This window comes from Borostomias antarcticus, assembly GCF_949987555.1.
Source record: "Borostomias antarcticus genome assembly, chromosome: 6".
NCBI classification, from domain to species: Eukaryota; Metazoa; Chordata; class Actinopteri; order Stomiiformes; family Stomiidae; genus Borostomias; species Borostomias antarcticus.
The window spans coordinates 14,114,096-14,141,052 of NC_140239.1; the positions used below are offsets into that span (position 1 = coordinate 14,114,096).

The 26,957-nt window shown below is 48.6% G+C and overlaps 1 protein-coding gene across 1 annotated transcript; it reads right to left on the reverse strand.

Moving 5' to 3' along the window:
* Positions 1-270: 270 nt before the first annotated feature.
* Positions 271-25,151, reverse strand: dhx37 (DEAH (Asp-Glu-Ala-His) box polypeptide 37). Its single transcript, XM_084439274.1, has 27 exons — positions 25,080-25,151; positions 24,729-24,876; positions 24,316-24,485; positions 23,321-23,433; positions 22,750-23,095; positions 22,410-22,558; positions 21,185-21,277; positions 20,570-20,666; positions 19,061-19,174; positions 15,894-16,110; positions 15,396-15,488; positions 9,054-9,124; positions 8,577-8,718; positions 8,384-8,460; positions 7,819-8,051; positions 7,544-7,655; positions 6,925-7,031; positions 6,277-6,465; positions 6,025-6,149; positions 5,099-5,215; positions 4,519-4,691; positions 3,280-3,394; positions 2,830-2,967; positions 2,189-2,283; positions 1,966-2,039; positions 707-804; positions 271-591 (listed from the first exon to the last, which is right to left on the reverse strand). Exons 2-27 carry the CDS (start codon positions 24,829-24,831, stop codon positions 515-517), a joined length of 3,438 nt encoding a protein of 1,145 aa, XP_084295400.1. The 5' UTR covers positions 24,832-24,876; positions 25,080-25,151; the 3' UTR covers positions 271-514.
* Positions 25,152-26,957: the final 1,806 nt, after the last annotated feature.

Below are 26,957 nucleotides of genomic sequence, written 5' to 3' on the forward strand. Positions count from 1 at the left end.
AGTATCTCCTCCTCCAACCTTACATAGGGCATTCTGTAACACTTCCTTCTGAGATCACAGCAGGAAGTGAGGCAGTGTGAGAACCAAACCAATCAGCACGCTCCTCAGCACTTCATTAGTTTGCTGCATCAAACAATAACAACTCGTCAGTTAGTATAAAACAATGAAAAACAGCTTCAAGCCAACATTATTCAAAACCACACTTTAATATGAGTCTTACAAAGACCATACATACAGATTGATCATCACAGGAGCAGTCTAAAATCCATGATAGCTTTGACAGAGGAGCTGGATATACACAGTGTCCCTATAGAGTAGCCTACTGTACATTCATATATAAAACCCTCACTAGAGAGGAGCAGTGTGATTGTGATATAAAAGAGTCCTTGCGTAGCTGCAGGTCTGTGAAGGTCTGTGTTCAGAAGTCTCTGTTCTGGGTTTCGTCAGGGCAACCGTCTTATCTGTCGTAAAAAGATTCTGCCATTGAGTCCTGGATGTGTGTGTGTGTGTGTTCTCAGATGGGCGGCCAGCTCTTTGCCACGTCTTGATGCATGGCCTCAGGGATCCACTTGCAGTATGCAGACAAGAGGACTAGAGGAGGAAGAGGACAAACTGTCAACAGACATCTTTGACACCTATTTCACTCTCTCACACACACACGCACACATACACACGCACACACACACACACGTTGCTGCTCACTCACATCTGGTGTTGTTGTTCCAGGCGGAGAGCAGGGCGTCTCTACAGTCCACCGTCTCTGAGACCAGCGCCCCCAGAACAGCCTCCGTCCTGGGCTGCAGTCTACAGGAGCAGCCACCGGTTAACACACAACACACACACAACACACACAACACACACAACACACGTAACACACACACAACACACGTAACACACACGTAACACACACACACAACACACGTAACACACAACACACACACGCAACACACACAACACATGTAAGACATACAACACACGTAACAAACACATAACACACACGTAACACACATAACACACACCTAACACACACCTAACACACACCTAACACACACCTAACACACACAACACACACAACACACACAACACACACAACACACACAACACACACACAACAGAAAATGGACAAAGTGGACAAACACATCCAAAACAAACTCATCCGGAAAAGTAGAGTCTGCACACACACACATAACACACGCAACACACACAAAATACAGATGTAACACACACTTAACACACACGTAACACACACATAACACACACGTAACACACACGTAACATAACACACATGTAACACACTCGTAACACACAACACACACGTAACACACACGTAACACAACACACATGTAACACACTCGTAACACACAACACACATGTAACACTAGGGCTGTGCAGTTAAATCCATACAGCAATACATCGCAATATTTTTCCCGCGATACTGTATGGATTTTTGGCGCTGCAGTATGGATCCATTCCACAGGTATAAGATGGAGGAGGTGTGATGGAGGAGTGTGATGGGAGGAGGAGGAGGTGTGATGGAGGTGGTGTGATGGAGGTGTGATGGAGGAGGTGTGATGGAGGAGTGTGATGGAGGAGGTGTGATGGATGAGGTGTGATGGGAGGAGGTGTGATGGAGGAAATGTGATGGAGGAGGAGGAGGTGTGATGGAGGAGGTGTGATGGGAGGAGGAGGTGTGATGGAGGAGTGTGATGGGAGGAGGAGGTGTGATGGAGGAGTGTGATGGAGGAGGTGTGATGGAGGAGGTGTGATGGGAGGAGGTGGTGTGATGGGAGGAGGAGGTGTGATGGAGGAGGAGATGAGATGGAGGAGATGTGATGGAGGTGTGATGGAGGAGGAGGTGTGATGGAGAAGGAGGAGGTGTGATGGAGGAGGAGGTGAGATGGAGGAGGTGTGATGGAGGAGTGTGATGGAGGAGGTGTGATGGAGGAACATGAGACAGGGTCTTACTTTGCCCAGGTCTTCAACATGATGGCAGGGCTGGAGAGGAGGTGGGCGCTGTACCGCTTCAATTTAGGACACACCTGAAACATGTGACACACACATCAGTTCCACTCAACAGGTGATCCACTGATCCACGGAGCAAACCAAGCAGGGCTCCATTCACTATAGATGAATAGTCTCTCATCTCTTTTGCTCTCCTGCCTCAATTCCTTGCCAGATGAAACAGTACCTGACCCTCCAACAGGAACCTGGCAAACAGCTTGTAGCGCTCCAGGCCCTCTGGGTAATCCACCTCCACCGCCGGGAGCTGCCAGCCCACACGGACTACACACATGAGAGAGAGAGACAGAAGAAGAGAGAGAGAGATGGAGAGAGGGGGGTGGAGAGAGAGAGATGGAGAGAGAGAGAGACATTTGACACATTACACACAGAGAGAGAGAGAGAGAGAGAGAGAGAGAGAGAGAGTGTTAACACCTTCCAGTATGACAGTGAGGAGCGAAAACAAAGAGATGGAGACAGTGGGAGATAGAGAGATAGATAGAGATAGAGAGTGAGAGATAAAGATATATATATATATATATATATATAGAGAGAGAGAGATAGAGAGATAAAGATATATATATATATATATATATATATAGAGAGAGAGAGAGAGATAAAGATATATATATATATAGATAGAGAGAGATAGAGAGACAGAGAGAGAGGGAGGTCAGACTGTGGGGACCAGAGAGAGAGTAGCTGGACCTACAGAAGGAGAGAGAGAGAGAGAGGGATAGATAGAGAGACAGAGAGAGAGCAGCTGGACCTACAGAAAGAGAGAGAGAGAGAGATAGATAGAGAGACCAGAGAGAGAGCAGCTGGACCTACAGAAGGTGCTGGTTCTGAGGCAGCGGACCCGTCCTGAGGAGTCACACAGCCACGGGGGCGGAGTCTCCTGGGGGGAGCTAAGGTGGCAGTACTGGGGGAGGAGCTTGGGGACCCACTCTGGCTCCACCTCCGACACCCCTGGGGAGAGAGGAGAGAGAGAGAGAGAGAGAGAGAGAGAGAGAGAGAGAGAGAGAGAGAGAGGAGGAGGAGGAGAGAGAGAGGAGGAGGAGAGAGGACAGAGGTGAAAAAGGTGACAAACATGCAAACCCATACATACACAGATCAAAAGAATGACCCATTTTGGATTAAACGGCTATTTTCACCTAAAGGTGACAAGTCTGCACACCTGGAGGAGGAGGGGGAGGAGAGAGGGATTGTTTCACTGGTGTTAAGCGGGATTTTATCTATACGTTTGCTGGCACACAGACGCACGCACACACACACACACACCTCTCATGTACATCTTGGTGGTCTCGGTGACCTCCTGGTAGACCACAAACTCAGGCAGGGTTTTGAACAGGGCGGAGGAGGGGTGGAGGAACACAGGCTCATCCAGGAGAGGGGTCTGCAGACAACAGAACACACGTTTACCAACAAACACACGTTTACCAACAAACAACACACGTTTACCAGCAAACAACACATTTACCAACAAACACACATTTACCAACAAACATTTACCAACAAACACACATTTACCAACAAACACACATTTACCAACAAACAACACACGTTTACCAACAAACACACATTTACCAACAAACACACATTTACCAACAAACACACATTTACCAACAAACACACATTTACCAACAAACAACACACATTTACCAACAAACAACACACATTTACTAACACACAACACACATTTACAACACACAACACACATTTACAACACAAGTCCTGAAAAACGACGGTACACACCATTTACAATACCAGCAGAATATTGCTGAAACAGAACTGCTCATTCCCCTGACCCCATCACTGGCAGGGTTTGAATACTCTTAAATCCACCCTCCCTCCCTCCCTCCATCCATCCATCCCTCCTCTCCTGGAGATGAACTCTGATGGTAAATGACTTGATTGGTGAATGCGTTGCCATGGCATACTGTGATCAATCCAGTCACTTTAGATAGGCTAGGAGGGAGGAAGGAAGGAAGGAAGGAAGGAAGGAAGGAAGGAAGGAAGGAAGGAAGGAAGGGAGGGAGGGAGGAAGGAAGGAAGGAAGGAAGGAAGGAAGGAAGGAAGGAAGGAAGGAAGGAAGGAGGGAGGGAGGGAGAGAGGGAGAGAGGGAGGGAGGGAGGGAGGGAGGGAGGGAGGGAGGGAGGGAGGGAGGGAGGGAGGGAGGAGGGAGAGAGGGAGGAATGAAGGAAGGAGGGAGAGAGGGAGGAAGGAAGAAAGGAAGTAAGGAGGGAGAGAGGGAGGAAGGGAGGAAGGAGGGAGGGAGAGAGGGAGGGAGGGAGGGAGGGAGAGAGGGAGAGAGGGAGAGAGGGAGGGAGGGAGGGAGGAAGGAAGGAAGGAAGGAGAGAGGGAGGGAGGGAGGGAGGAAGGAAGGAAGGAAGGAAGGAAGGAAGGAAGGAAGGAAGGAAGGAAGGAAGGAAGGAAGGAAGGAAGGAAGGAAGGAAGGAAGGAAGGAAGGAAGGAAGGAAGGAAGGAAGGAAGGAAGGGTCGTGGTCAGGAGGAGCTCACCTTGTACCCGTTCCTCCACTTGGGGTCCAGTATCTCCTCAGCCTGGACGCGTCGGGCCAGATGGTCGCCGAGCCCGGCCAGAACCACCTGCCTCAGACACACCACCTGACTCTCTGTGGGCGGAGCCATCCTGGAGTCCACGAACACGCCCACCTCTGGACACACGGCGTTCACTAGGGGAGGGGGCGAGACACGGGCTAGAGGCTGCTGGGGGGGGGGGCACGTTTGGTGTGTGTGTGTGTATATGTGTGTGTGTGTGTCTGTATGTATGTCTGTGTGTGTGTGCGTGTGTATGTGCATGTGCATGTGTGTGTGCGTCTGTATGTATGTCTGTGTGTGTGCGTGTATGTGTGTGTGTGTATGTGTGTGTGTATGTGTATGTGTATATGTGTGTGTGTATGTGTGTGTGTATGCGTGTGTATGTGCGCGTGTATGTGCATGTGTGTCTGTGTGTGTATGTCTGTGTGTGTGCGTGTGTATGTGTGTGTGTATGCGTGTATGTGTGTGTGTATGCGTGTGTGTATGTCTGTGTTTATGTGTGTGTGTGTGTATGTGTGTGTGTATATGCGTGTGTGAGTACCTGCGTTGGTCAGCTGTCCTCTGAGTCTCCTGATCTCCAGCATAGCTTTATATCTCAGGCCGTTCTCCTCACAGAACTTGGGCGAGCAGCCAGCAAACTCACACGCACCCACAGCACCTGAACACACGTGCACACACACACACACACACAGACAGAGACAGAAAGACGGACAGACAGACACACACACACACACACACACACACACACACACACACAATGTATCCTGACTAACCAATATCTCTTAACCAATCAGATTGAGGTCAGAACTACTCATTAAGAGTATTAAGAGTAAATGACAAATCCTGATGTACTGTATATAGACTGTGTATAAAGGGTGTATAAAGGGTGTGTAAAGGGTGTGTAAAGGGTGTGTAAAGGGTGTATAAAGGGTGTAAAGGGTGTGTAAAGGGTGTGTAAAGGGTGTGTAAAGGGTGTGTAAAGGGTGTGTAAAGGGTGTGTAAAGGGTGTTTAAAGGGTGTGTAAAGGGTGTATAAAGGGTGTGTAAAGGGTGTGTAAAGGGTGTGTAAAGGGTGTGTAAAGGTTGTGTAAAGGGTGTGTAAAGGGTGTGTAAAGGTTGTGTAAAGGGTGTGTAAAGGGTGTGTAAAGGGTGTGTAAAGGGTGTGTAAAGGGTGTGTAAAGGGTGTGTAAAGGGTGTGTAAAGGTTGTGTAAAGGGTGTGTAAAGGGTGTGTAAAGGGTGTGTAAAGGGTGTGTAAAGGGTGTGTAAAGGGTGTGTAAAGGGTGTGTAAAGGGTGTGTAAAGGGTGTGTAAAGGGTGTGTAAAGGGTGTGTAAAGGGTGTGTAAAGGGTGTGTAAAGGTTGTGTAAAGGGTGTGTAAAGGGTGTGTAAAGGGTGTGTAAAGGGTGTGTAAAGGTTGTGTAAAGAGCAGACAGTGAAGAGTCCGGCTGGTTGTGACCAGCTCCTCTCACCCAGCATGACCATGAGGTCCCCCAGGCGGAGAGAGGCGCCCTGCCCCGCCCACAGCCTCCTCATCTGGGCCAGACGCGCCCGGCGCTGCGCCTGCCTGGAGCCCTCGTCCTCACTGCCCGCCGGTCTGTTTATTACATATGTTTACACTTCAGAAAATAATAAAGTCAGCATTATGAGTCCTGGGATTAAAGCAGCTATGAGGAGTTTCTCAGTTTGTGTTGATTTTAGCGGTAAAACACCCCCCTTCTCACCTCTCCAGGTCCTCGAAGATCTCCCGGACCGTCATGGCGGCCACCAGGGCGATGACGTAGGGCAGGCAGTCCTGCTGCTTCCCCAGTGCCAGCATCTTAGCGTAGCGCGGCGCCACGGGGAACGACGCCATGGCCCGGCCCAGTGGCGTGATGGGACAGCTCAGACGAGCACGCTCCATCTCCTTCACCCTGGGGGGGGGGGGGATGATTGACTGATTGACTGATTGGTTGATTGATTGATGAGTGGGCAGAATGCAGATGAGAGCCATTTAGTATTCGGTGTAAAGGACTGTTGATGGAGAGAGTGGTAGAGTCTGGTACCGGAGAGATGGAGGAAAGAATGAGAGAGACAGAGGGAGAGAGATAGAGAGAGACAGTGAGAGACAGAGAGAGAGGGGAAGAGAATGAGATGAAGTAAGAGAGGGAGAAAGAGAGAGAGATGGAGGAGGGTGTGTATTTACAGTCTAGAGAGAGGGAGAGAGAGAGAGAGATGGAGGAGTGTGTGTATAGAGAGCTGGAGGAGGGTCAGGGGGTGTGTGTACTGTCCAGTCAGAGAGAGAGAGAGAGATGGAGAGAGGTGGAGTAGTAGTAGTAGAGGAGGGTGTGTGTGTGTGTGTGTGTGTGTGTGTGAGGAGGGTGTGTGTGTACCGTCCAGTCCGAGGAGGTTCCTCCAGAGCTCCCAGTGAGACCAGCAGCTGCTCTGCTGCTACCAGAGCCTCCGCAGGGGGAGGGGTGGGGAAGGGGAAGTTCACCACCTGGACACACACACACACACACACACACCACATACAGTACACACAACACACACACAACACATACACAACACACACACAACACACACACAACACACGCACATACAGTACACACAACACACACAGTATGTTAAGGCATTTTTACATACAAAATATGACTATGGAAATACTATGGTTCAAGGCTGAGTTCTGGTTCTGTAGTGGGTTGTGTGGTTCTGTAGTGGGTTGTGTGGTTCTGTAGTGGGTTGTGTGATTCTGTAGTGGGTTGTGTGGTTCTGTGCCAGAATCTGTGGTTCTATATTGGGTTCTGTGATTCTATATTGGGTTGTATGGTTCTGTAGTGGGTTGTGTGGTTCTATATTGGGTTGTGTGGTTCTGTAGTGGGCTGTGTGGTTCTATATTGGGTTGTGTGGTTCTGTAGTGGTTGTGTGGTTCTGTAGTGGATCGTGTGGTTCTGTAGTGGGTTGAGTGGTTCTGTAGTGGTTGTGTGGTTCTATATAGGGTTGTCTATTGACCTTGTCTATGTTGAGGTCCTTCATCTGCAGCACCAGGTCGTCCACCGGTCTGCGAGTGATCTCTGCCTCCGAGAACAGACTGAAGTCCCCGAACACTGCAGATGAGTACAGCCTGCACACACACACACACACACACACACACACACACACACACACAGACGCGCACACACACGCACACACACGCACACACACACAAAATAGGAAACACACAGTCCGTTACAGTGAGTTCGCATCAACCAGGTCAGACACTCCAGGGGTGGTGTTCTTGTGCTGACCTATAGCAGTGTCCGGGTTCTGTTCGCCCCGCCCTCCCAGCTCTCTGATTGGCCGAGGCCTGCGAGGTCCAGGAGACCCTGAAGGAGCTGACCCCGGTCACGCGGTCGTAGAAGCGCTTCTTGACGCGGCCGCAGTCGACCACATACTTGATCCCCGGGATGGTCAGAGATGTCTCCGCTACGTTGGTGGCAACCACACACAAACGAGCTCCGGACGGAGGGGGGCGGAACACCTGCACACACACACACACACATATATATATATACACACACACACACACACACACACACACACACACACACACACACACACAAACACACACATATTTATATAAACACACACATATATATATACACACATATATATATAAACACACATATATATACACACACACACACATATATATATATACACACACACACATATATATATATATATACACACACACATATATATATATATATATATACACACACAACCGCACACACACAAGCTCCGGAGGGAGGGGGGCGGAACACCTGCGCACACACATATATATACACACACATATATATATATACACACCTTAGCCTGCTGTTCTGGGGCCAGGAGAGAGTAGAGAGGGAGGACGTAGAGAGGAAGAGACGGGTCTGCTTTCTCCTCTAATGGCACACACAAATACACACACGCACACACACACAGAAAAACTGTTTAGTGACTTGGGGGTGGTCTCTGCTGTGTCACATGACATGGGGGGGGGGGGTCTCTGCTGTGTCACCTGTGTCTCCGGGGACGTCTCCTATCTCCAGGTCTGACTCCGCCCCCTCCTCGTCCTCCTCCCCAATCCCGGCCTGACGGTCCTCGTCCCCCTCGTCCACCGGGAGGGCGGAGTAGTTATCCAGGTCAATACGCGGCAGCGACTGGACACACACACACACACACACACACACACCAAGACACACATACACACACACACACACAAAGACACACACACACACACACACACAAAGACACACATACATACACACATAAACAACATTAGTCATTTAGCAGACACTTTTATCCAAAGTGACAGAATATTTGCCTCTAACGTAGGTAGTCAGTGTACTACTACTCAACAGAACAAGTGGAGAGCCTAATCTAGTGCTAAAGCATGCATGGGATGCTAGATTAGCATGCATACATGCATGTAAAGTGAGCCCAGTGAGTGAGTGTGTTTGTGAGTCCAGCAGCTAGCTACGCTAACGCTACGTACCACTGTCTTCTTCTGCTTGGCCTTCTTAAACTTCCTCATCTCCTCCGAGCTGTCTGGCTCCTCCCCCTCACCTGGAGGGAAAGTCACGTGGTGAACAGACGGCTCTTATACAGTGCCTCTCCACCTGAACGGACAGAGCACTTTACATTGGCCTCTGTCACCCATTCACACACACATTCACACACCAATGGAGTCAGCTGCCATGCAAGGTGCTAACCTGCTCATTGAGAGCAACTTGGGGTTCGGTGTCTTTGCCCAAGGACACTTCTACATGTGGACAGGAGGAGCCGGGATTCGAACCAACGACCCTATGATCATTGGACGACCTGCTCTACCTCCTGAGCCACAGCCGCCCCAGGACCTCATGATCGCCTGAGGAAAATGACTATTTTCAGAGAAATGACTTGGTTTAACCTGATCCTGTTAACTGTTTCTAATTAGGATGTTGACCCCTGAGTGTGGCTGTCGGACGGAGTTTTCTGTAAGAAAAGTGTCTCCCTTCGCATAGACAAACATCCCATCGGAGATAAGGGTGACATTCCATGGTTGGTACATTCTGTGGACAACACCAATTGTTGTGGTTAGCGATAGAGACCTGGGCGCCAGCCATCAGACGGTTATCTCGGCTACAAGGCCATGGGCTGCAGGAGAGACCAGACCAGTCCAGACCAGTCTGATCGGGGAAGGGGGGGGTGGAACACCCCCAAACCATAAGAACCTTGCTCGAGCTCAGAGGCTTTGATTTGGAGCCAGACAGCCACAGGCAGGCAAGATGACATTAGACTAGATGTCATCGTCTTTTTTATGCTATAAACCTCCTGTACTAAACAGCTTTTGATTGTCCCAAATCCCGTGTTGGATAGACTCATTCTTGGGATACATCAGAACGAAGGGACACTGGACTGTGTGGTATTTGTGAGACATTGGGGGCCGTCTTTTATTGAAATCAAAACACAACACAGAGCTGAATAAGGACATAAGTCCTTGGAATATGTCATGTACTGTAGAGACCCAACTGGATGAGTAAAAAATAAGAGTCTGTGTGTGTGTGTGTGTACAAGAGAGGTGAGAAGGACATGATTCTACTTCAGACATACTGTAACGATGTCCTGGTGTGTGTGTGTGCGTATGCGTTAGAGATGCGAATATTGCGTATATATCCGCGTTATCCGCATCTGCGGGTGGGCGGGCCAATAAAAATCAACATTGTGATCAATTGCGGGTGGATTGTGGGTGGATTTGTCAGTTATATTCGTATTTAATAACCTTTATTTATATAGCACTTTTCAACAACAACAAAAAAAGGCGCAAAATGACCAACTACTGTAGATGTCAGACAGACGTAGGCCTAGGCAACGCCCCACGTAAGGGGTCCTGAATCAAACAAGCGTCATAAACGTTGCCATGGACGCCAAAAAAGTGAGGGAGAAATTAAAATCCGGAGAATTTAAAACAAAAAAAAGGAAGGGAAAAGTTCTGTTTGGGAGCGCTTCAGTGTGGTTGTGGACAACTCCAATGAAGAAACTGAGGCCGGGTTTGCCATTTGCAACGGCTGCAGTGCCGAGTATGTCTACGAAAGACACAAAACTGGCACCTCAAACTTGGTGCACCACAACTGCGAGAACTCGCGAGTCATGCCAGCAACTCCCTCAAATACCCTAGACCACTTCTTCAACCGAGATCCGACAAAAATACCCCAGAAAGCTAAATCCAAGCTTGTTGACGACTGTGTGAACCTGTGTTGCCTGGATATTCGGTCATTTGATATTGTCTCTGGGAAAGGATATGCCCAGGTGGCCCAGGGGCTAATTAACATCGGAAGTAAATACGGTTCTGTGAAAGCTGAAGCCATCTTACCCCACTGGCAAACAGTGTGCAACAGGGCAAAGCAGCAGTCTGCTGAAGAAAAGGCGAAGCTAGCCAAAGTGATCAAGAAAGCCAACGAAGAGGCCGGAATCTCCGTTACCACCGACATGTGGACCGACGAGGTTAACCAGAGGGCATACACAGTCCTTACATGGCACTACATCACTGAGCAGTGGCAGCTGGAGAGTCGCATCCTGGCTACTGTGGAATTCGACTGTAATTAAAATTAAAAAAAACGGAGAACATATCCATGAGCAAATCACGGTAGACTTGGAGAAATATGGTTTACAAGCTGCAAAGATCGTCTTCGTCAGTGATAGTGGCTCTAATATCAAGACTGCACTTCGTCCCTACAACTGGATCTCGTGCTGCGCACACATACTGAACACCATGTTAAGATACATGTTCAGTGAGAGAAATGCACCAGAAGAAATCAGCGATGTGTTGGGAATGTTAACCACCTGCAAAAGCCTTGTAACCTATCTGAAGAGAACGGGGGCGGTTGCGAGTTTGGATGCCACAGTGATGCAGGAGTGTGAAGTGCGTTGGAATATCAAAGTCAACATGCTGGAATCTGTACTGCAACAGTACACATGGATCTGACAGCTGCTGGAAGACAAAGATCAACTGCACCAGATGGAGGGCATCCACCAAGACCAGCTGAAGCACATGATCGGGTTCCTTACTCTCTTCAAACTAGCCATTACCAAGCTGGAAGGAGAGAAATACCCAACCATCCACCTGGTGATGCTCTGGTTCTTCAAACTCAAGAAACAGTGAGCCCAGGTTTGGAGACCCACTATACATCCGTGTCCTGCGTAGTCGTGCATCCAGCCTGCTTGATGAGAAGCAGGAAAATGTTGACTCCAGGAGACAGACAGGAGGTGATGAGGAATGTCTGCTCACTTGTCAATGAAGAGACGACCGTCACTGACAGCCAAGATGACAGAGAGGGACCAGAAGAAGGTACCACCATGGTCACCACCGAGGAGACAGAGCCAGGTAAATTTAGCATTTATTTTGTGGAACACTGACTGAACATTAATTGCCATTATTCTGACCAATTCCGTTGGCTAGTAGCCCATGCACTATGTGGAAATTTAAATGGGCTAATGAATTTGAGCTTCTTTGCCTTGTGCATAAACCGTAAATAAGCCGTGTAATAATTAGGCTAGGCTACTTTAGGCTAATATAACATACTAAATATAGCTATTCTAATATAGCCTACTAATATAGCCTATTCTCTCCATCTCTTAGATGGACACGGCAACGGCAGCGGACAAATAAAGAAGCAGAAGACTGATTACTTAGCCTAATGGCAAGACGAGCCCACCACAGTGTATGAAGTGGATGCATACGGTTCTGCCAGCTTTCCGTTTGAGGGGGAAGATCTGCTGTCCTTCTGGGAGAAACAGGGGCGCTCCATTGTCAGAAGAATGTTGTGCATTCCAGCAACAAGGGGGGCGAGGGAGCGTTCTTTCAGTGCGGCAGGGCGCATCATTGAGGTCAGGCAAAATCGCCTGAATCCCGGTACTGTAGATGCTATGTTATTTCTGCACAATGCGAAGAAGTCAGCGTAAAAACAGGCCATTATCTTTGGTCTGTTGGTTACACTTTGGATAAACTGGCACTCGTTTGAGTTCGATGCTTTAGAAGCTACAAACGTTTTTTATTAGGCCTATTATTATTGTTGTTGTTAATTTTAACCACTGAACACTTGAACACAATAGGCAGTAGGTTATTTATTGAGATTGATTGTTCGTGAAGTTGCAATGCCATTTGAGAGGCCGATATTTGATTTAGCCTACCCCATGTCAGCCTGTGTTTTGTAGGCCTAGGGCCTACTGCCTATGTTTTATTAGGTTACTATAGTATTTGCGTTTTATTGTTATTTTTAACTGCTGAACACTTGAAGTTGAAGATAGCGAGTGTTTCGATTCTGTTCGATTTCGATATTGTGCCGATCTTACAAAAACGTTAGGTGGCATAATTCAGCTTATTTTTTGGAACTGAGAAAATAAAAAGATTGACAATAAACATTTGTTTGAGCCAGTCTTTTCAGTAGCTTATATTATAGCCTAGCCTGGCTATACCACAGCAATATCATCAGAGGAGGCCCTAATATAGGCTAGGCCTACAATCGGGCGCGCATCGGAGGAAAAGAAATAGCCTAAATATTTTTTTTGAGTTGATAACTTTATTGGTGTACTGATCCTATAGGCCTAGCTCAGCAGAAACGGTAAGTGAATCCCTGTTAGAGAGATGATGTAGTGTAGAATATATAAATACAGAGCAAACAATTCAGCAAAAAGGGATAAAGCCTACCCGTATGAAAACGGGAGGGGACCGCACACTCCGTAAAACAGGGCACAAGAGGACTTGACTTACTTCAAATACTATTATTGCACTTACTTCAAAGACTTTATTAGTGCAGCGACTAGAGTAATTTTTACATTAGAAATGTGACCACATCGAAAGTTGCCTATAGCCTAATCTTTTAAGGTATAACATGGTCATTTTCACTTTTTTTGAGTTTGTAAGTGCTACAGTATTTGCACAAGAGGACATTGAAGAAACACAATAAAAACATTAAATATATCCGTTTTGTAGTTTTGAAGAAACTGAAAGCTTAACATTTTCAGTCCAATTTGACTCGGGGTGAAAATGCTCCAAATTCGTGACGTTTTTCCCCTTGTTGACGTCACCCTAAAGTTTGAAAAACCCGCCTCCACTCCCCTACACCCGCCTCCAACAGAAATCTGTCTGGCTCCCGCACCTGCTGTCTTTGCGCCGTTTCACCGTCTATCCAACATGGTAAGGCAGCTCTGAACCCTTTCTCATCTTGAGAATAATTCTCAATGATCTCCACAGTCTCAATGATGACCACCTCTTATTTTAATATAATTTGTACGTTTTATAGGCCTAATTGTATTTGTGGTTGACATACAAATTGGGAAGTTTTTACCATGATCTCCGTGTCTGATTAGTAGTCTACTACTACTCATCGATTATGTTGAATCGCTGCGCTACGCATGCAGTCTGACACATATTAGTAGGATCAGTAGGCTAGCCTATATGTAGGCTACATCCCCTGCCTCTTTCTGCAAAACGTATTGTGTTGCCTTTGTATGTGAAATGAGCTATAATGATTTAATTGATCTGGTATTCCGCTCGATTCCTTATATCACCACAACTGACAGATGTTGAACCCAGAACAGTAACGTTTCAGTGTTCAACTGGCTTTGTTGGACACCTAAGATAAATAACGTTAGACTGGTGAACAATGCGGATGTTATGTCGGTTTCACAGCGCAAATGATCTGTCTTCTGGCAAGACCCACAATTGCAATTATTTGACTAAATAGGTACTGTTCGTAGCTGGCTGAAAGCTATAAAGTTAGTCTAATAGCCCAAGCCTCCAAGCTTGCGTGGCCGGCTGCAGGGTGCTTTTCTTCGGTGTCGCGGGGAGATGCGCCAACGTTATACCTATCGTACTTTTCCCAAATAGGCCTAATGCAAATTCGAGGATACGGCCTGTTAGGTAGCGTGCATCTTTATAATGTTTGGGGGTTAATATAATATTAAGGACTTTGTAAATGCCCCTGGTTAGCAGCTAGAATAATGGCTATTGATCTGGCTGTTGCGCGATCTAGCTCTTGTGTTGTCTAGCTCGGAGCGGTGGTAGCTATGGTAACGGGGCACACGCCTGTCAATCATAATGATTCCAGTTGGTCATTTGCTCAGAGAACTGTCAATCAGTTGTTATGAATCACGCCCAGTTTTGAGTGAGTGAACTTTTTGAGTGGCAGATTCAGACCTATAAAAACATGTTTTAAAATAATTTTTATGGATGAATTCTGAAATAGTTAAACACATTTGTTTTGTTGTTGCCTAAAGATATCTGGAAAGTGTTATATTGAATTACCATGTTAATCCTTAAATTGTTTTAAGTTGAGAAAATACGCCTATTTGAAAAGCAAATGAGCACGAATGGCTGGACATAATTTAAATGTAAATACAATAACTTCATGTTTGGCGGGTTGGGGGCGGGTCTCTAAATTTTAGAAGATAATGACAGCGGGTGGGTGGCAGGTGGATGATTGATGAGTGCACGCGGATTCGGGTGCGCTCAAACTCCATCCGCGCAACTCTAGTGTGCGTGTGTGTGTGTGTGTGGTGTGTGTGGTGTGTGTGAGTGTGTGGTGTGTGTGGTGTGCGTGTGTGTGGTGTGTGTGTGGTGTGTATCTGTGTGTGTGTGTGTGGTGTGTGTGTGTGTGTGGTGTGTGTGTGTGTGTGGTGTGTGTGTGGTGTGTGTGAGTGTGAGTGTGAGGTGTGTGTGTATGTGTGTGTGTGTGTGTGTGTGTGTGTGTGTGTGTGGTGGTGTGTGGTGTGTGTGAGTGTGAGGTGTGTGTGTATGTGTGTGTGTGTGTGTGTGTGTGTGGTGTGTGGTGTGTGAGTGTGTGGTGTGTGTGCTCACCAGTAGCAGGGTTCCTGAAGGGGAAGGCTCTCCTCAGCCTCCTGCAGACGTTGTGGACCTCGGCCTGACCCGTCAGAAACACCAGGATCCCCCCTGAGCAACATGCGCACACACACACACACACACACACACACACACACACACACACACACACACACACACACACACACACACACACACACACACACACACACACACACACAGATACACACGCGCGCGTCAATGTCCATGACCTTGATTGTATATTCAATTCAGTATTTGAGTCCTTGTATGTTTTTCTCTATGTGGATATAAATAAATTGTGTGCGTGTGTGTTTCTCTGTGTATGCGTGTGTGTGTGTGTGTGTGTGTGAATATGTGTATGTGTGTATCTGTGTGTGTGTGTCTGTCTATATGTGTGTGTGTGTCTGTGTCTATATGTGTGTGCGTGTCTATATGTGTGTATATGTGTGTGTCTGTGTCTATACAGTGTGTGTGTGTGTGTGTGTGTGTGTGTACCAGGGGGCAGCATGCGGTGGATCTTGCAGGTCTTGTGGAACACCTCTCCAGTGTAGTCCTCCAGAGGGGTGCGCTTGTTGAAGTGGACCGAGACGGGAAACTGACGGGCCTCCACCTTGACGACAGGCGGCGGCACAGGGAACAACTTCCTGTTGTCTGTGAAGTCCTCCACACGCAGCGTAGCCGACATGACCAGCAGCTTCATGGGGAGGCCTTTCTGTGTGACACACGCAGGAAATTACGGATTACAACACGACACAGGTATGAGTGTGCATCAATACCGCTGGGAAATAGATCCAGACTAGACATGGTGATCGTACAGCACAGACCTCGGCCTCTGAATGCCCTTCTGAGCTCTGTGCACATGCGTGTGAGCAGGACATGTTTGGTATGGCTGCATTTGTTATTAGGTTGAGAGCTTTATGCCCGTCTCTGTGACCTTCCCATGCCAGTCCAAACCCGTGTCTCCGTGAGCTCCCAATGCCCAGCTGTTTCATCCCCCAGAATCAGTCTGGTAGTTTTTGCATAATCCTGCTAAAGAACCAATGGACAGGGATGCATCGATCAGCCAACGATTTAAATCAGACGATTTTCACTCCAAATTACTCAAATCTGTGGTCGCCAAACTGGCAGATCGCTAAAGCAGATCTTTTAAGTCTAATCTAGCTGGTTAGCTTGACACAGATACAAACCTGGATGCTACAAGCTAAATGTTATAGAGTGGTGGGTCAGTTCAATTCAGAAATGTGAAATAGTGACTCTCTCACAGCAGATGAGGGTGTAAATACAGAGCCAGTTGTTGGATGTAACGTTGCTTGATCTGGAGTTGGATAACGTCATGTCAACAATGTCCAACATCCATTCTAATTGCACAAGTTTTCTCCCAGGATCTCCTCATACGGCATCTTTTCATACAGTACAAATATCTACAAAGCTACTGCTGCTAATCACTCAAAAATCTCTGAATAGCTGTAGTTTGGAGATGTTTGCGGTTTAAAATTAGGACACAGCACACTACCAGTTCCTCTTCAAGCAGTGTGAAACAAAACTTATGTTCGGTAGCTTTCTTTCAAGGAATTTCAAAATAAAGGTCACAGAAAATAATTATACTTTTTTTCATGAGTTCATGAGTTAATGAGTGATTGATAATGGGCAACCTTAATCTAAATCTTTGCAAGCAAAGACAGTGCCATCATATTGGTACAGTAATATGGGAAAGAAACTCAAGAGGAGAATCGGTATCGGCTGATCCTGAGGGAAAAAATCAGTGATCGCTATCGGGCCCCAAAATCCAGATCGTAGCATCGCTACCAATGAACGAGCCAACCACCACGCCACTGAAAACATGACCTTTGGGAGTCATTCATACGAACAGGACCCTTCAGTTCCACAGTCAGCACAAGAGATGTGAGCAGCAAAGACGTTAGGCTGGTCACAGTTGTGGGTGTTACCGGTGCTACTCGGTGTTCAGGCGTACACTGTGCATTCACTGAGTCGTTACTTTAACACCGTCATGCCGTTGTTTTCCACCTCCACCGTCGTTTTAGCTATTTAGTTAATTTTCGCATATCAGCGCCTCATCAAACTAAAACTAGTGTCTGATCTGCCCCTCCCTGTGCGCAGAGTGCAGTCTAGAGGAATCAGGTTTCACTTTCAATTCACCTGACGAGAGTAGGGGGAGGGGAGGGGGAGGTTATAGCCTGTTGTGGCTAGCTAGCCTAGCTAACGTTCAGCTAACCAACTATTGGCTGTTCAGCTAACCTAACCTAGTGGCTGTTGCCATTAGCTAGCTGGCTAGCTTATTCTAGCAGCATATCCTCTCACCTATTCTAGCAGCGTTCCGATCATAACTCTGATTTGCGGTGGAGGCAGTTTGGCGTTGGATGGCTCCCGAGCTTGCCTGCGATCAGAGTCGGGTAAGAATAAGATCAACGTTACACTCAGTCCTGTGCTTCTTTATAATCAGAATTAGTTTACTGCCATGTAGTTTTCCAACACACTAGGAATTGCTCCGGGAACAGCGCATGGTAATAAATAGACTCTGATTATAAAGGAGCTCAGGACCGAGTGTAACGTTTATATCTGACCTCACTCTGATCACACATTTGCAGGCTGTGGAGGCACACAACACCAAATTCAAATAGGCTGCACAACAGTGCTGTTCAATGTAAGGCAAAGGTGTAACGGGATTATAGTAAGCGCTCTCTTATTATAGGCTTGACGGTGTTACCGGTAACACAAGAGTTGTCATGAGTTTATTAGTCGATGGGAAAAACTCCACACCGTGACATCCCTAAAAGATGTATAACAGTAACCTTATGCCGCGTTCCAGATAGGATTTTGAGCTCGTAAATAACGACTTCAAGTCACGACTCACGACTTCATAGCGTTCCAGGCAAACTGTCTGAATGCGTGGCATTCTGGATAAATGTAAACAAGCCGATATGGTAAAAGCTTGAGATTTGGCAGATTGTCAGAGCTGACAAGCTAAACATTGTATGCCTAATTTCGCTATGCTAAGAAATTGTACGTAACATTTTATTTATTGACATCATCGACTTTTCGCCGTTTGCATGGTCACATTCAGGTTTACCTTAACGTTAGCTAGCTAGCACTAGCTATCTCTTGCCAACATATGCAGGCATCATTACATACACATAGCAGGTTGTAGTGCATAATCGTTTGTATTATTTTGATTACAACGTACAAATTTACTTTACGTTGCCCTAAAGTTATCTTTGTCGCCATAGCCATGGGGGCTGCCATCTTGCTTAGAGGGCTGTGTGACGTCAGAGAGCGCAACTGGGAGTAGATCGATCTGTACGAGTTCACGGGTGGGAAGTTACGGGTTTGACTGCCATTCCAGAGCATTTTCACGTGTAGGAGGTAGGAAAAACACGAGTTACGGGTTGCCTGGAACGCGCCATTAGTCCCCCAAACATATTATAACCTCCCTCAGTCTCTCTCAGACCCCTCCCTCCTCCGGGGGCGTGTCCTCACCCAGGCCCCCTCTCCGGGGGCGTGTCCTAGCCTAGGCCCCCCCTCTCTGGGGGCGTGTCCTCACCCAGCCCCCCCTCCTCTAGGGGCGTGTCCTAAGGCAGGCCCCTCCCTCCTCAGGTGGCGTGTCCTAGCCCAGGCCCCTCCCTCCTCTGGGGGCGTGTCCTCACCTTGTTCCTGAGGGGTACGATGCGAGACAGCAGGCCTATCAGGATGTCTGTGTACACACTCCTTTCATGGGCCTCGTCTATGATGATCACACTGTACCGCTGCAGCAGGAAGTCCTACAGGAGAGAGAGGGAGAGAGACAGTCACACAGACTGACAGACAGGTACGCTCAGAGACAGACTGACAGACAGCTACGCTCAGAGACAGACTGGTACGCTCAGAGACAGACTGACAGACAGAATGTGGGGATGTGTGAGAGACAGAGTTGTCTGTCGGGGGAGAAGAGAGGGATTCAGAGAAAGAAAGAACGTCTAGAACATCACTGTGGAAATAGACAGGGCTAGGGTTAGAGGGGTGATGGACAGGGCTAGGGAGGGTTAGAAGGGTGATGGACAGGGCTAGGGTTAGAGGGGTGATGGACAGGGCTAGGGAGGGTTAGAAGGGTGATGGACAGGGCTAGGGAGGGTTAGAAGGGTGATGGACAGGGCTAGGGAGGGTTAGAAGGGTGATGGACAGGGCTAGGGAGGGTTAGAAGGGTGATGGACAGGGCTAGGGAGGGTTAGAAGGGTGATGGACAGGGCTAGGGAGGGTTAGAAGGGTGATGGACAGGGCTAGGGTTAGAAGGGTGATGGACAGGGCTAGGGTTAGAGGGGTGATGGACAGGGCTAGGGAGGGTTAGAAGGGTGATGGACAGGGCTAGGGAGGGTTAGAAGGGTGATGGACAGGGCTAGGGTTATAGGGGTGATGGACAGGGCTAGGGTTAGAAGGATGATGGACAGGGCTAGGGCTAGAAGGGTGATGGACAGGGCTAGGGTTAGAAGGGTGATGGACAGGGCTAGGGCTAGAAGGGTGATGGACAGGGATAGGGTTAGAAGGGTGATGGACAGGGCTAGGGAGGGTTAGAGGGGTGATGGACAGGGCTAGGGAGGGTTAGAAGGGTGATGGACAGGGCTAGGGAGGGTTAGAAGGGTGATGGACAGGGCTAGGGAGGGTTAGAAGGGTGATGGACAGGGCTAGGGAGGGTTAGAGGGGTGATGGACAGGGCTAGGGAGGGTTAGAAGGGTGATGGACAGGGCTAGGGAGGGTTATAGGGGTGATGGACAGGGCTAGGGTTAGAAGGGTGATGGACAGGGCTAGGGCTAGAAGGGTGATGGACAGGGCTAGGGAGGGTTAGAAGGGTGATGGACAGGGCTAGGGAGGGTTAGAGGGGTGATGGACAGGGCTAGGGAGGGTTAGAAGGGTGATGGACAGGGCTAGGGAGGGTTAGAAGGGTGATGGACAGGGCTAGGGAGGGTTAGAGGGGTGATGGACAGGGCTAGGGAGGGTTAGAAGGGTGATGGACAGGGCTAGGGTTAGAAGGATGATGGACAGGGCTAGGGAGGGTTAGAAGGGTGATGGACAGGGCTAGGGAGGGTTAGAAGGGTGATGGACAGGGCTAGGGAGGGTTAGAAGGGTGATGGACAGGGCTAGGGAGGGTTAGAAGGGTGATGGACAGGGCTAGGGTAAGTGACCTTCTGAATCTCCTTCAGCAGGACTCCGTCTGTCATGAACTTGATTTTGGTGTCACTTGTCACGTTCCCCTCGAAGCGGATCTGGTACGACACCACCCTGGAACCCACAGATATGATTAGATTAGACTAGCTAGGATCAAATACGACACCACCCTGGAACCCACAGATTAAATTAGATTAGACTAGCTAGGATCTGGTACAACACCACCTGGAAACCACAGGATCACATTATATTAGACTAGATTACATTAGTTTATCTAGATCAGTCTGATGTAAATAGTGTCTTCTCCTGTGAACTTTGTATTGAACGTATTGAAGACTAGGTAAGACAGGTAAGTAGAACATTATTATGATGTTGTAGAGTAGGATTCAGACACATTAAAGCAGACAGATATGTAGAACATTATTATGATGTTGTAGAGTAGGATTCAGACACATTAAAGCAGACAGATATGTAGAACATTATTATGATGTTCTACGTATTCTAGCAGGTAAGACAGGTAAGTAGAACATTATGATGATGTTCTTGTATTCTAGCAGGTAAGACAGGTATGTAGTATATTATGATGATGTTCTAGTCCGTATTCTATCAGGTAAGAGAGGCGTGTGTCGTACCGTGTGGAGAGGTTCATCTCCTTGGCGACTCTGTGGGACATGCTGACTGCTGCTACTCTCCTGGGCTCCGTCACCCCGATGATCCCACCACCACTGGACCACAGGGGGACGGGGGGGCAGGGGGGGGGGGGCGGGGGGGGGGGAGAGGGGACAGGGGACGGAGGACAGGGGACAGGGGACGGAGGACAGGGGAGAGGGGACAGGGGGGGGGCAGGCTTCAGGTCAGAGCTGCTCATACACAGTCCAGTACACACTGACCCCTTTCTATGGCTGGATGATACAGGGGCAGGTGGGTCATTAAAAAGGTGGAGGATTAAAAAGGACAGAATGATTAAAGTCAAAGGAACAGTATTGTGGAGCTGGTAGTTAAAGGGAAGGTATTATGGGGTTGTTGTTAAAGGGAAGGTATTGAGTGGCTGTTAGTTAAAGGGAAGGTGTTGTGGGGCTGTTAGTTAAAGGGAAGGTGTTGTGGGGCTGTTAGTTAAAGGGAAGGTGTTGTGGGGCTGTTAGTTAAAGGGAAGGTGTTGTGGGGCTGTTACTGTAGTTAAAGGGAGGGTGTTGTGGGGCTGTTAGTTAAAGGGAAGGTGTTGTGGGGCTGTTAGTTAAAGGGAGGGTGTTGTGGGGCTGTTAGTTAAAGGGAAGGTGTTGTGGGGCTGTTAGTTAAAGGGAAGGTGTTGTGGGACTGTTAGTTAAAGAGAAGGTGTTGTGGGGCTGTTAGTTAAAGGGAAGGTGTTGTGGGACTGTTAGTTAAAGGGAAGGTGTTGTGGGGCTGTTAGTTAAAGGGAAGGTGTTGTGGGGCTGTTACTGTAGTTAAAGGGAGGGTGTTGTGGGGCTGTTAGTTAAAGGGAAGGTGTTGTGGGGCTGTTAGTTAAAGGGAGGGTGTTGTGGGGCTGTTAGTTAAAGGGAAGGGGTTGTGGGGCTGTTAGTTAAAGGGAAGGTGTTGTGGGGCTGTTAGTTAAAGGGAAGGTGTTGTGGGACTGTTAGTTAAAGAGAAGGTGTTGTGGGGCTGTTAGTTAAAGGGAAGGTGTTGTGGGGCTGTTAGTTAAAGGGAAGGTGTTGTGGGACTGTTAGTTAAAGGGAAGGTGTTGTGGGGCTGTTAGTTAAAGGGAAGGTGTTGTGGGGCTGTTACTGTAGTTAAAGGGAGGGTATTGTGGGGCTGTTAGTTAAAGGGAAGGTGTTGTGGGGCTGTTAGTTAAAGGGAGGGTGTTGTGGGGCTGTTAGTTACCTGGCGTAGCCGGCCTCGTACAGGAACTGGGGCACCTGGGTGGTCTTTCCACTTCCTGTTTCTCCACAGAGGACCACGCAGGCGTTCTCCCTGACCGCCTCCATGATCACCTGCTCCTCTGACAGCACTGGCAGTCTGAGACGAGCCTCCTACACACACACACACACACACATACATACATACACACACCACATATACACACACACACACACACACCACATACACACACACACACTTTGTAAGAGGCAATCCCAGCCACAACGAACAACAAACACAGAAGTGCGCGCGCGCACACGCACGCACGCACACACGCACGCACACACGCACACACACACTGTACCTGTATCTCTGGCAGTCTGTCTACAGGAATAAAGACGGCAGGCTGGGACGGTGTTTTACTGGAGACCACGGCTGGGCCAGACTCCTCCTCCTCCTTCTTCTTCTCCTCCTCCTTCTTCTCCTCCTTCCTCTCCTTCTCCTCCTCCTGAGAGGGAGGTGCTGGCTCCTCCGTGGTCTTTAACCCTCCATCATCCTCCTCATCAGAGGAGGTGTCCAGGTCACTACTCTCCTCCTCCTTTTCCTCCTCCTCCTCCTCCTCCTTTTCTCTCCATTTCCTCTTCCGGTTGGCTCCGCCCAGACTGCTGATCTTAAGCCCCGCCCCTCCGTCCTGCAGATCATCTGGGGTCCTGACAGTGACCAGGCGGAGAGTGAGACTACAACACACACAGAGCGTGTGTGTGTGTGTGTGTGTGTGTGCATGGATGTGTGCAAGCTACTGAGGGAGAGTGCGTGAGTGCATTTGAGCGGTGGTGTGTGTGCGTGCGTGTGTGCTTGTGTGTGTGTGTCTGTGTGTGTGCATCTGTATGTATGTCTGTGTGTCTGTGTGTGTGCGTGCGTGTGTGTGTACATACGGTTTGTTCAAGTACTGCTTGTCTCCAGTGCCCAGTTTGGAGGTGGTGTAGAGCAGTTTGAGTTCAGACTCGGGCAGCTGAACCTCAGCCAGCTTGGACAGGATATCGGCTCTCTGGGGGGGGGGGGGGGGGGGGGTCAGGGGGTTATCAGACCAGGAATACCCTCAGTCACTTTTTATTTTCATCCATCTGCAGAAGCCCAACAACAGGCTACTATTAACAAACTATCAAGTGTAACTGTTGATATGGAACAAGTGGTTCAGGTTGGGGTTCAGGTTGGTGGTAGATAGCTGAACGTTTACTGGTAGTTAGTTGAGCATGTTCAGACCATCTCCAACGCCCCTCATAAGTAAGGGATAATACACGACGACATGTCCTGTTATAATCGAAAAATAATATACGGAGGACACGCCAAGATGGCAGCAATCGTTGCTGATGTACAGTACTTGCACCTGCGTCTGTGGAGACATGTTTGAAGAACATCAACACACCAATGGTTGCAGACAAACCACATTCCCTTCCATATTTCTCAATTGCGTCTGATGCATCAAACCATGGCACCACCAAATTATTCCCACTAGCAGTGAGATTTGACCCCCCAGAGCTCGGCGTGCAGAACAAACTCTGAGCCCCCCAGGGACACTCCCCAGAGAGACCGCTTCCCTGGGCCTGGAGCCCTTTTCGTTTGCCCAGACACCAGGAGGAGTCGGCCCTTGTTTGACCCTTTTTTCACCCGTCCTTTGACTGGGGACTTTTCTGTTGTAACGTTACACTGAGTTTCATTAAAGCGCCCGTTGGGTGAACCTGCTGTACGGCCTCCTCGTCTCGCCACGCGGCGTCTCTGTGGTCTGTGAGAGCTCTGGGTCACCAGTGTGTTCAGATGGAGATTTGATGGGCCATCAGTGACGCCCAAACACCTTCGCAGTTACTGGTATGAAGAAGGCTCTGCAGCGCCAGTCTGAAGATACTGAGCATCTCTGTGAGAGAGAACTTACGTGAGCTTTCTTCTCCTTGGCCTCCAGGACTTTCTGCAGATTCTTCCTCTGCTTCCTGGTGAGCGGCGGCCTCTTGGGGCCGGGCCTCTGAGGGACTCTCTTCTGCTTTGCCCTGGAGGCTGGGAGGACCAGCGCGTTGCTCTCGTCCACGCCCTTCAGTGCCACGCCGCCTGAGCAGGGAGCAACGGAGGGGTTAGAGACCACGGAGGGGTTAGAGAGACCAGGGAGGGGTTAGAGAGACCAGGGAGGGGTTAGAGAGACCAGGGAGGGGTTAGAGACCAGGGAGGGGTTAGAGAGACCAGGGAGGGGTTACAGACCAGGGAGGGGTTAGCCTCTCTGTCACTCACTCACTCTTTTTCCCCCTCTCCCCAATTTCAATAACTATGCACCTATCACGAGACACGTGATCTGACCTTCAAGCTCCACGACCACATCTGTCCCGGTCTGCTCCTTGTCGGCGGCCGAGTCGCTCTGCTGCCTCCCTTTCCAATTGTGTCTCTTTCTCTGTCTCCCCATCTCTCAGAGGGCCGCTAGCCTGCTGGCACACCGCGGGACTGAGCTCTGTCGCCACACGAACAAGGAGGGATGACAGAGTTTGTTGTATCGTATCGCCAAACACAGCATCACCATAATCACCAGCACAAAATTAGCTACAAATACAGAGATCTGGCCCTCAACATACCGCAAACAGACATGAGAAGCCCGAGGCTAGCTAGAGACATTTGCAAAATGAATGCACCAGATACACTATGATAAATACAAACCTTATCTTTTCTAAACCTGAGATTGAATTTACTGGCGTTATAGCTTTTCTGACTCTACACATTAGCAACTCGTCTCACGTGTAATAATCAACAAGGCGTGCTGGTCCAGCACCTTGAATGGTCCGCCGCGCTCTGTGTCCTGCGCGTAATGGTTCCGCCTTCAACCCTCAGGGCTTACCAACACACAACAGTTTGTAGCTTGCTTTCAGATTGACCGAAAATATTCGTAAATTCAAGTAGTAAGTATTGTGGTTATGTTACAACTGATAACTGCCAAATTATAATTTCTATAATCTTCTTCTTCTAATTCTACCATTATTATCATATGTATCAAAAGTCTATGAAACACACTTTTATAGTCTTGCTTTTACAGGGCCCTGAAGTGGGCCAGAAAGATTATGGCCGACCCCTCCCACCCTGGTCACAGTCTCTTTGAACCACTCCCCTCCGGCAGGAGGCTGGGGTCCATCAGGACCAAGACCTTACACCACACACACAGCTTCTTCCCCATGGCCACCAGCCTCGTCAACAGGAAGACCTGTGTCCCCCTCTGACCCCCGCTGACTCTATACCCTTTGCATCACTTGCATATGACCAGTGATTGTATATATTGAGTATTATATATTTTGGGATATATTGTACTTGCACTTGTACTTGTGTTTGCACTGTCATGTCTTTGCACTGTCCTGTCCTGTGTCGTCTTCATCAGCGTATGCCTTAACCCTAGACAAATTCCTGGTATGTGTGAACCATGTACATGGCAATAATCTTTATTTTATTTCGGTTATTATTTGGCCATTTTTACTAATTGCTGCTGTTTTATAATGTTCTTTGGCCATATTTTTTACCTCCAGAATGTTATTTTATTGTGTGTTTTTATTCTTGTAAAGCACTTTGTAACAATATTTTGAAAATAATAAATATTATTTTTATTATTAATTATTATTTTGCACTCAGTGAGTATGGTAGTGGAACAGTTATTACAGTGAGTAACAAGGCACTCTTTAATGGACTTTAATGCACATACAAAATACATGACTCAAATAACAATGCAGGAAAAGAAAATGTTGTCATACCATGATGAGAAATCAGAATAAAGCATTAGAAAAATAGGGAACATTGTGTCACACAGTATTATGGTATGAAAAGCGAATCCCTCTACGTTTTCTCTTTAGTTACAATTTTGATACATTGTTGTAGAAATGCTTAAACAGCCTTTAAAGTCCCTCAGACAACAGATAAAGCTACAGACAACCAGACAGACAGCTGGTTGCTCTGTGAAGGGAAGGAGAGAGAGATCATATCTCCAGATGAGCAGAGCCAGGCTCCCTGACGGGGCCCCATTGGTCCCCTGGAGCAGCCCTGTATGGGGAGATGCTGTAGGACGGTATGGGGGGAGGAACCTGGGGGACCGTGGAGGAGAGAGAGATCATATCTCCCTGAGGCCCCTGGTGGCCCTGGTAACCCCCAGGAGCAGAGCAGCCCTGTACTGAGGCCCCTGGGGGCCCTGGTAACCCCCTGGAGCAGAGCAGCCCTGTACTGCTGCATGACTGCATGAGGGGACGGACCTGGGGGACAGGGAAGAGAGGGCGGGGGGGGCTCTAGAGGGCTGGTAGGGTCGGGGGGGTTTCTAGAGGGCTGGTAGGGTCGGGAGGGGGGGGGTTCTAGAGGGCTGGTAGGGTTGGGGGGGGGGGTTCTAGAGGGCTGGTAGGGTCGGGGGGGTTTCTAGAGGGCTGGTAGGGTCGGGAGGGGGGGGGTTCTAGAGGGCTGGTAGGGTTGGGGGGGGGGGTTCTAGGGGGCTGGTAGGGTCGGGCGGGGCGGGGCAGGGCGGGGGGGGGTTCTAGGGTTGGTAGGGTCGGGTGGGGGCGGGGGGGGGGG

Bases quoted from the DNA above. Each gene is read 5' to 3' on its own strand.
- dhx37 (XM_084439274.1), bottom strand. From the start codon at position 24,831: ATGGGGAGACAGAGAAAGAGACACAATTGGAAAGGGAGGCAGCAGAGC. The intron at 24,486-24,728 runs GTCAGATCACGT...CTCCCTGCTCAG, and splicing joins TGTGGTCGTGGAGCTTGAAG to GCGGCGTGGCACTGAAGGGC. The intron at 22,559-22,749 runs GTACAGTGTGTG...GTGTGTGTGTAG, and splicing joins ACAGACTGCCAGAGATACAG to GAGGCTCGTCTCAGACTGCC.